The sequence below is a fragment of the Elaeis guineensis genome, chromosome 7, assembly GCF_000442705.2.
Source record: "Elaeis guineensis isolate ETL-2024a chromosome 7, EG11, whole genome shotgun sequence".
Lineage (NCBI taxonomy): Eukaryota > Viridiplantae > Streptophyta > Magnoliopsida > Arecales > Arecaceae > Elaeis > Elaeis guineensis.
In genome coordinates this window covers 82,774,066-82,784,327 of record NC_025999.2, presented here as the reverse complement: position 1 = coordinate 82,784,327, position 10,262 = coordinate 82,774,066, and the positions used below count along the sequence as shown (strand labels likewise).

The window sequence follows — 10,262 nt, the reverse complement described above, 5'->3', positions numbered from 1 at the left end:
CCACCCAACAAGTGGTATCTGAGCAAGATGGTACAAGAACGCAGATTGCAGCGGTGGTGAGCAAAACTGAAGATGGAGAAGATAGGATCAATCAAGATGGAGATCAACAAGTTTGATGGTAAGAGCAATTTCTCTTTGTGGTAGGCAAGGGTGAAGGACGTGCTCATCCAATAGGGGTTGATCGATGCTCTCTTGTACGATGAGAAGCTGACCACAATGGAGGTACGAAATTAGAAACGACTACAGATGCAGGCAGTGAGTACCATCCGTATGTACCTAGCGGATGAGGTGGTGATCCATGTGCTGAGCGAGAGTTTTCCGACGGTGCTATGGTCGAAGCTCAAGGAGTTGTACATGGTGAAGTCTCTCACCAACACTCTTTTTCTTTGGAGGCAGTTTTACCAGTTGCAGATGGCTAAGGGATAGAGCGTGCAGGAGCATCTAAGCCACTTCCAAAAGATCCTCACTGACCTCCTTAGCGTTGATAAGAATGTTGAGGAGAAGACTAAGGCGCTGGTTTTGCTAGCGTCGCTTCCACCTTCGAACAAGTTCTTGGTGACTACTCTTCTAGTGGGTAAGAACACTATCAAGATGGACGAGGTCACCGCGACGATACTCCAGAACGAGATTCTCAGAAGGGAGAACCCGGCTTGGAGCTCAGGTGGTGATAGCTCAGTTTTGGTGGCTTCTGGAGGAGCAAGAGGCGGTAGATGGAGCGACAGAAAATCACGACAAGGACAGTCCAAGTCCAGGAGGGACTTAAGCAAAATCAGATATTACCGATGTGAGGAGTTGGGACATCTAGCCAGAGATAGCCCTCAACTCAAAAATCGAACGGTGGCTGCTGTAGCGATAGCTGACAGCGATTCAGATGGAGATGTCCTGTAGATATCTGACGAGGTATCTACTTCTTCCCAGAAGTGGATATTAGATTCTGTATGCCCGTATTATGTATGTTGCAGAGAGAAGTAGTTTGACTCCTTGAAAAACAGCCAGGGCACTGTATATCTGCCGGATGGATCGAGCTGTACGATCAGAGATATTGGGACGGTCAGTTGGAGGACAAATGATGGTGCAGTGAGAAGATTGGAGGAGGTTCGATACATACTCGATTTCAGACGAAATCTTATCTCACTTAGCAGACTGGATTCGAGAGGCTACAGGACAGTAGCTAGTGGAAAAATCCTGAGAGTGCTATATGGTGATAGGATTGTGCTGAAGGAAAAAAAGGAGAGCAGAGGATATTATTATCTGACAGGGAGCCCAGTGCGAGGTGGAGCTTCGGGAGCCAGGTAGAGCCCAGAGCGAGGTGGAGCTCCAAGTGGAGGTGGATCGGGCACGAGACAGGAGACTCGGGAGGACGAGAGGCGACGTCGCAAGGTGAGATTTTTATTACCGCAGAACGATGCCCCGAGCAGATCTCAAGTCAGGAGGAGCACAGCATATGACGGAGATGAGATCGAGCAGCTTGGCTCGACTTCCATGTTTGCCCATCCATGATCAGCAGGCGATTGCCCCAGGGCATGGGGGTGAGGAGATCCAGAAGCTCTTGGAGTTTGGAGGAGACCGAATATCAAGTCGAGGAGAAGATTGTTAAGATTTGATGCCTCAAGATTCAGTCCACATTGAGCCCACAGCGAGGTTCGCGATGAAAAATGGAGTCCAACGAGATCAAGATCACCCAAAATGGAGCTCGGACGGAGAAGATACGGGCTTTTGAAGATTGCACGTAAGCCGAGGTGGCGGAGGGCGGCCGACGGTGCGGCTGCAGGCGGTGGAGCACGGCCCAGGCGCGGCCAACGCACGGGATGAGCGACCTAGGCGCGCGGCCTAGGCAGGGGCGTGGCCCAGCCCATACGCGAGCCCGCGTGCAGGCATAGCCCAGGCCCGCACGTGCGGGCCGACACAGGCCTAGGCGCCTTGCCTGGGCCCTGTACCCCGGTCCACCATGGACCGGGCAATCCATGGCGGACTGCGTGGACCGCATAGGTGTTTTCCACGCATTTCTCGTGGTCCACGGTACTATTCCATAGATCGATCGCGATCGGACAACCTAGGGAGTTTTCAATCTTGATCCGACGATTCAGGAGCTTGATTTGGCTTGTTTAGGAGACCTAAACCTAATCTAATTAGGTTTAAACCCTTATTTAAGGCATTTAAAAGGCCTGTGCCTCAACAGAGAAAGAGTGGTCTGATTTTTTGCTGTGGATGCCGTACGAAACCCGAGAAAGAGAAAGAAGCGCACGTTGCTGAGAGAGAAGGAGCACGAGGCTCCTGGACAGCGGATACCAAGCACTTCAGGGGTTCAGGGGGTCTTCCAAGAGAGAGAGCTTTTGTGAGGAAAAACTTCAGGTGAGAGAGAACTGGGTGTACAAGGATTGAGGGTGAGGTCTCTTCTTGTAAAATTTCTTTTTCATAATGAAGTTTTGCATATTCTGTGGAGGCAAGTCCTTTTGTGGCTGATCCACGTATTTTGATTATTTTTGTTTTATTTCTTATTTCTTCCTGCTGCATCGTGTGGTACTGAAAAGATTCTGAAAGATGATATCCTGATCAGACATCCACCCAATAACCTACTACAAAATAACCTAGTGAAAAAAAAAAAAAAGATCAATTAGTCTCGATTCTGAGATAATAAAGGTTAATACCATGAAGGGTCCATCTTTATTGACTATCAAAGATTGCTTGATCCCAAAGGAGAAGGATTGATGATGGAAATCTTCATGCCTTTTTACAGGATTGTCGATGAATGTCGGATTAATTACAAAAATCCTCTTGAGGGCTTCCTTTATTATACTTACGTTCAATAATTTAAAAAATATATATTTGCACCCAAGACAACTAACAGCATCAATTAAATTATTTACAAAATATGAAAAGATAAAAATACCTTCAGTATTTCTTCTTCTCCATTTTTTTTTTCTTCCCTTCTTCCCTTTCAGAAACTTTCTTCCCTCCCCCCTCTCCCTCTCTCCCCTTCGACCAGATCCTCACCGTCCACCTCCCCCACGGCCTCTTCATCGTGCGAATGCCCGCATCGAAGATGAAGATCTAGGCCTGCTCCTGATCCGAGTAGATCAGGCCGTAGGGGTCGTAGTGGCAGGTGAATCGAAGGTACGGATGGCCGGAGATGTTGAAGGCTAGGTATAGGGTCTAGCTGAAGATCAAGGTTACTGTCGAGGTGAGGAGGCGACCTGGGGGATTGTTGAGGTAACTGGAGTACCAACGGAGGACGAACTTGCACTTAGGGACGAAGACCTCATCGCGGTCGAGCGAGCCAATGGGGTGGTGGCGCCAATAGCTGATCTTTTAGGAGAAGTAGGGGAAGAGGAGGGCTGAGTGGAAGACGAGACCGATGAGGTCGTTGAGGAGGGAGGAATCGGATAAGGCGTGGTGGCCGCACTTATGGGCAAACTAGTAGAGAGGCCAAGCGGTGAGGCAGAAGAGCAGCAGAGAGAGGGTCGAGATAACGACGAGGGCCACATAGAGGAGGGCGTCGAAGACGATAAGGTCATGGACAATGTAGGAGAAGGAGCGGAGGATAGACCACTTGAAGCAGTGCGGGGGGATGGCCTTCTTGATCTGGCACAATGTGAATGGGGGTTTCTCCGTCAGCGACCGTCGGAGTGAGGGGTCCTTGTCGGGCCCCTTCCCTCCATCTCTGTTATCTGCGATACTCCAAAGAGAAAAAAAAAGTAAAGAACGGACATGCAGTGACAATGAGGTGGAGGAGGTAGCGAAGGAGGGCGCCCATGATGTAGATGGAGAATAGGCCGATGGCATGGAACGAGAGGCGAGGAACATCGAGGTTGTACGATGGCGATCGTCCAAAGGAAGTGGGTGTCAGTGATGATAGCGTCAGGGCAGTGGAGGCTAAGGAGGCAGTCATGGTCAGAATGGGTGAGAAGAGAAGCAGCGTCGATTTTGTGGCATTTGGAGGGTTGGAGGAGGGCACTGATGTTCTCGACGCCGGAAGGGAGGTCGGAGGCGGCGGAAGGGAAGGGGTAAGGAGGGTGCAGAGGGGGAGGCCACCGGCGGTCGCGGCTCGACGGTGGATTAGACGAGGGCGACATTGGCTGGGGTGAGGAAGACTGGCATTTTGGTCATTTCAAAAATTTGTAATGACGTGGCGATGAGGTTTAAGTTAATATTAACAAACTTTCTAACATCATAGATTAGACTAGAATTGATTAAAACGTTAAGAATATAACGGTAGATTTTAAAAATTATTGAATATATCTATAATTTCGATTTATTTTTTAAAAAAATTATAATTTATTCATAAATTTGTTATTAAATTTTACATCTTTACAGAAAATCTAACAATGCTGCTAATTGGATACTTTCTTATACGGCAAACCATATAGATTCATTGGCTGTTCTTCCTGTTTAATTCTGAAATATTTTATTTTTTTATTTTTATGGATGTTTTTATTTTTAATTAAATTAATTTATTCATTTTATAGGGAGAAAAAAAAAAAGAAAGAAGAACAATAGGAAGGAAAGAAAGTCATGTAAAACTTACAAAAGATGGAACAAAGTCAGTCTTACCGTGGTCTGAGCTATCCCCGACCCGCAAGCAACGCATGACAAGTCGTAGCCAGAGATCGTCTCCACCGTCCGCGCAAAAGTCCCAGTCCTTTCTTATTCTCACGGCCCCCCACTAGCCAACAAGGTTTCTCGAGACTTATTCTTTGCTTGGAATAATAGAAAACTACACGTATATAATAATCTTCGTTCCAAAAAAATAAAACTGCAGCTCGCCGGTGGGCATTGAAGCTGCCACAGTAACTGGTGTTAATAACCAGCTCAGCAAAAGTTGACAGGATAATAAAATGAATATTATGTGACAAAAGACAGGAACACTGTATTGAAACAATAATGGAGGCTCACATGAATTAGGTGTCCGGAGGTCAGAACTCTGGCATGTAGTCAGTGACGACAACAAAGCATGCATCCATGGAATTTAATCAACAAGATGAATTTTGTAACCTATAAGGCTAGCTATAACTACAGCTTAATTGCTCAATGCCGACTTCTTTTAAGAGACCGAGGTCTTGGAGATAACTGGCTGCAGAGAGTTTGCCCAAGAGTAACTTCCAAACAAAAGCCTCAACAAATGAATCAATCTTAATTTTCTATCGTAAACCAAGTTGGTCGATCTGATGCATCCAGGCCAAATTGGTCCTGGTCCCATGACGAGAGAATCAATAGGAGCCATAAAAGGCCGGAAGGCCTGCTCTCCAGTTTGGCACCATCGTAATGGCCATCACAAATAATGAAGTACTGAACTTTTTACCTCGAGCAAGAGGAGAGTTAATATGGATTTATGGAGGTTTGTAGGCAAATGGGATGTTTGTGGCTCATGGGTCCAGATTAGCCAGTATCGGCCCTCTTGCCAAAGGATTACTTGAATGCAACGTTCGTGTCGCAGAACAAAATAGCCCTTCGGCACCAAGAAGCTTCCTTTAGATATTGTGGTGAACAAAATCTATGCTATACTAAATAACAAGATTTGTTTTCTCTCTCTTTTTTTCCCTCGCCTATTCTCGTCTTTTTTTTTTTTTTTTTTTTTTTTTTTGTAGATCTTTCATAACAATTTTCTTTGGCTGTTAATACAGAGTGCTTTGAATTCCTAAATAGCTATTATCAGAAGATGGATGATCACTGAATAATGTCCATCATAGATGATATAGTATGCGTTTGTGAACTATTTTGCTTGATGGCCATTGATATATATCTGATGGTAGCTGTCCATGGCTATACGGTTTTTTTGGATGCCGTGCTAACAGCGGCACAAGATACGTGGCACGCTTAGGACCGTGGAAGGCAAGCTTCCACAGTCTCACTCTAATAATAATCCCACTTCGCTCCATGATGGACATTCTCTCCCATGAGAAGGACCACACAATTTTACGAATCTAATCAGGATTTTCTATACCTGCAGCCGGTATAAGGTACAGGATATTCCAAAATCTTTCGTGTCAAGTGGAATCATAGCTAGGGTTCACATGAATTTGAAAAATCTCCACGCAATGGAACAAAAATGGTTGGACTAAAACAGAGCAACATGGACAACCAATTAAGTCGAATCAACAGGGCAAGCCCACGCTTCCTTGCCCGTCAATCTCAATCTCCAATCTTTCTCTACAAACCGAGGTCTATTCTTTTATTTAGATATGTTAATTCTTAATTTCGTTATTTAAATTTTAATGAGCATACATATTTTTTTCCACCATCAATTTGATTTTATTTGCACTTTATTACTCTAGCTTTTATTATATTTTTTGTTATAATATATTCTTATCTTTATTTTTGTCAAAACATTATATTTTTATTTATTTGTTATTTTTCAGATTATTTTATATTCTTTTCATCGCTATAAAATTTCATTTTATTTTTTCTCTAAGACTTTCATTTTTTTGATTTATTTTATACTCATATCACCTTTTTAATATTTATTTCCAATTTATTATTTATCTTATAAATATATCAATTTAATTATCTAGAATTAAGCAAAAATTCTATATTTAATTTATTCTCTTTTATTTTTAGATTATTTTATATTTTAGCCCATTTATGTAATTTCTAAAGTTTTTTAGGATCTATAATTTTTGTTCTATCTATATTTGCTATCCTATTATTTATTTCATTTTCAAATTCTATTCGCATTGATTTTATATATATAATGCATTATGGATTTTTTTTTGCTTTATAATATTATATTGTAATAACTTATTTTACATTTTTTCATTTGTATTATATTAATTTGGTAAACTTATTTTTTATTTTATTTTTAAAATATTCTATTTAAATTTTACAAATGAACAATTTTTTACTCTTCTAGTATTTTATTTCATTTTTATACTATATTATAAATTTTTAGTTTTATTCTATTTATTTTCTTTAATATTATTTCAATATTAGTAAATGTTATGATTAAATTATTATCTTACTTTGACCATTATTATTTTTGTCAAATGTATATTGTACATGCCTAAATATTAGTTTAGATGCACATGATTATGCATTAGATTAGAAAACAAACAAACTAAGGCAGTTTTGTTGTTGATTGGAATTCTAGGTAGATAAAGAGTTAGATAGTAAAATAGGAATTAGAAAGAAAAATTAAGAAGAAAATAAGAAAGAAGACTCAGTTAGAGAAGACACACTAACTAGAAAATACTTTTTTTTTTTTTAAATAGTGGCTTTTCTTATTGTCGATTTAGATGGACCCCCATAAATGCTAATTTTGGCATATAATATCTAATACTTTCAAAATTCCAAGAATTGCACTTTGTGGGAGTTAGAGGGTTTAAATCTTTTAACTAAAAAAGATTTCTTTTGTTAATCTTCAGTTTATTTATTTAAAAAAAATGAATCTCTAAAAATATATATATATTTTTTTCCAACGGATTACCTTCCAACAAATCAAACTTTAAAAAAAAAAAATCTAACCAAATATAAAAGAAAAAATATAGGTTTTGCTTGAAGAAGAAAGGTATTTAATGTAGCCACTTTAAATTCTCACCATAAAATTTAAAATAAATAAATAATGATATTAAATTTTTATTCGAATCAAACTTAAATACATATTTTTTTATAAATAAATATTCATTGTAACAGTAATATCATGTCAAATTTGTAACAAGCAATGTTTGTATTTCATCAATTGTTATATATTTCATCAATTTTTATGATGATACTTATATTATTTTATTGATTTATAATTTTTGATTAATTTATTATAAATTTGATGTGGTATCATTGTAATTAATATTTATAATTTTTTTTTGATGATTTTTTTTTTTTTTTACCTCTCATATATGCCTCTTTTTCCTCCGCTCCCTGTCCTTTTTAATCCCCTTAATATATTTTTTTTTTTTTTGACAGCACCTCCGTCCCTCTCTCTCCCCGCCTCCCTCTCTCTCCCCGCCTGTTAGTCTATCACCAAAGCGAACCAAAGACTCTCACTCTCATCTATATCTCTCCTTGCTTTTTTATCCTCGTTCTTTTTAAACTCCTTACATTATATTCTCTTATCAATGCCACTCATTGTCAACTGTTTCTTCTCTCTCCTCCTTGCTCTATCTCCACCTTCCGGCCCTTCCCCCCTAACCCAGTCTCATCCGAAACCCTTTCTAGTCCTCCAGGTCTCTCTTAAAAATAACCATGGATTCCGTCACCAGAAGCTTCGACCCTGGTCCCCACAAGCCCACCTCCTTCCCCAACGGCACCCTAAAGAAACACCTACCGCCGGAGGACGAGAACCACCAGTACCGGGAGTGCTCCGCAACCACGCCGCCACCCTCGGCGGCCACGCCCTCGACGGCTGCTTGCGAGTTCATGCCCTCCCCTTCCGCCGACCCTGCCGTCCCCACCTCCCTCACCTGCGACGCCTGCGGCTGCCACCGCAACTTCCACCGCCGCCTCCCCCCCGAACCCCCGCATCCGCCACGACGAGACGACGGCGCACGAACACGAGTCGTCGGAGGACGACGACGACGGCGGCCACCGCCGCCACCGGAGCTCCAGCTCCCGCCCCTTACTCCTCCGCTCCCCACATGCTCCTCGCTCTGAGCGGCGGCGGCGGTGGGTCCACCCAAGCCATCGCCGCCCCCGTAGCGGCGTCTTCCGGAGGGTTTGAGGCGGCAGCGCCGAGGAAGAGGTTCCGGACGAAGTTTAGCGCGGAGCAGAAGGAGAGGATGCAGGAGATGTCGGAGCGGCTGGGTTGGAGGATGCCGAAGAAGGACGAGGTGGTCGTCCGGGAATTCTGCCGCCAGATCGGCGTGGAAAGGGGGGTCTTCAAGGTGTGGATGCATAACAACAAGCACACCTATCATGGCAGCCCCTCGTCGAGGAGAACAGGAACGATCGCCGCCGGAGATGCCGCCACCGCCGCCACCGGTCGTGGTGAGGGGAATGGCATAGCCGCCGGCGGCGACAATAGGGGCGAGAACAATAATTATGCGGTCAATGGTTCTCCTTCTTCCTCTTGACCGAGATGTGTAGTCTTGTAGAGGAGAATTAAGGAGAGTTGGGAAATTATGCTGACGTGCTTCTTGCCGTTCATGTTGTGAGTCATGTTTTTGTTCCAAAAAAGAATGATGTTAATTAGGTTTTGTTTTTGGATCCATTGGGAGGAAATGGATGGTGGAGTACAGTAGGAGGAGGAACCAGAGAGCAAATCAGAGGGAAAGATAAAATGGAGTATTCTGTTTTTTTTAATAAAATGGATATTTGATATGAGGTTGGTGTTCTTTATTGTTCGTGGATTTAATTCTTGGATTGAACTCCCTTGGTAGGTAGCATACCATGTTCAGAAATTAAGCAATTATGAGATCTAATACTGATATTTTTCATCAGGTTCCTTTGTTTTTTTTTTTTCATTGATTAAACTAAGCTTTATAGCAATTTGAATGGTATTGGCGAATTTATTATTATTTTTTTAATTGTATATTGCTGTGGGTTCCTGCAGACCGTAGCATATAAATTATGTGGGAAGCGATAATTCTGTTTTTAAAAATTTAGAAATGTGAACGGAAAATTTGGAATTAGCAGGATTTCGTTGATCCCATTTTAATCTCATTTTCATTTATTTGCCGCCAGTGTGGGGTGGATGGAGCAGAGAATTTGTTAGGCTGTTTTCAAATGCTGACCATAGCATGTGTCCTTCATGCAGGCTTCCGTTCATTTGTTTCCTTATTATTTTAATGCATGGTAGCTTCTGTTCATTTGTTTCCTTATTATTTTAATGGATGGTATCTTGGTTTTGGTACTGGGATTGATGGAGTGCCATGTATTTTAGTGCATTTTTTATGTGGAAAAACTGTGTTGTCTCCAGTAACAGCTGCTATTATTGATCTAATGATACTTGGAATTCTACCCAAAAAAAAAAAAAACGATTCTTGGAATTTTTGCTTCTCAAGTGCTAATCTCCAGTTGCCTGAGATGATGATGTTTAACATGTCGTCATTTATTTTGTTTTTTTTTCCACTGGATGGCAGTGGTGGTCTGGCACAAACTCCTTTGCCTGGCTGGATCTGCTGGTTTTCAGGGGTCCATTGTTCGGTTCTTTCCCTCCATCTTTTCTTATCTTATTGCTGGCACATGATTTGGATGATGATTTTAGGATTTTGGTGTTGGTTCGTAGGGTCCATGGGGATCTAAAACAATAATTTTGTAACACCCTTTCCTCAACCATATACCATTTTAATCTTTTATAGATGAGTGATTACCGGATCTCATTTTACTTGATACTC

General features: G+C 41.9%; 1 protein-coding gene and 1 pseudogene across 1 annotated transcript; both read left to right on the top strand.

Annotated features, from left to right (window-relative positions):
* The first annotated feature begins 1,964 nt into the window (after nt 1-1,964).
* LOC140859338 (uncharacterized) lies at nt 1,965-4,065 on the top strand. The gene is made up of 3 exons (XM_073260989.1): nt 1,965-2,019; nt 2,897-3,139; nt 3,389-4,065. The coding sequence occupies exons 1-3, from the start codon at nt 1,965-1,967 to the stop codon at nt 3,628-3,630; spliced, it is 540 nt and encodes a 179-aa protein (XP_073117090.1). The 3' UTR covers nt 3,631-4,065.
* A 4,002-nt stretch (nt 4,066-8,067) lies between these two features.
* On the top strand, nt 8,068-9,122 carry LOC140859448 (zinc-finger homeodomain protein 9-like; annotated as a pseudogene).
* The last annotated feature ends 1,140 nt before the right edge of the window (nt 9,123-10,262 follow it).

Bases quoted from the DNA above. Each gene is read 5' to 3' on its own strand.
- LOC140859338 (XM_073260989.1), top strand. From the start codon at position 1,965: ATGGCGGACTGCGTGGACCGCATAGGTGTTTTCCACGCATTTCTCGTG. The intron at 2,020-2,896 runs GTACTATTCCAT...AAATACCTTCAG, and splicing joins CGCATTTCTCGTGGTCCACG to TATTTCTTCTTCTCCATTTT. The intron at 3,140-3,388 runs GCTAGGTATAGG...GAATCGGATAAG, and splicing joins GATGGCCGGAGATGTTGAAG to GCGTGGTGGCCGCACTTATG.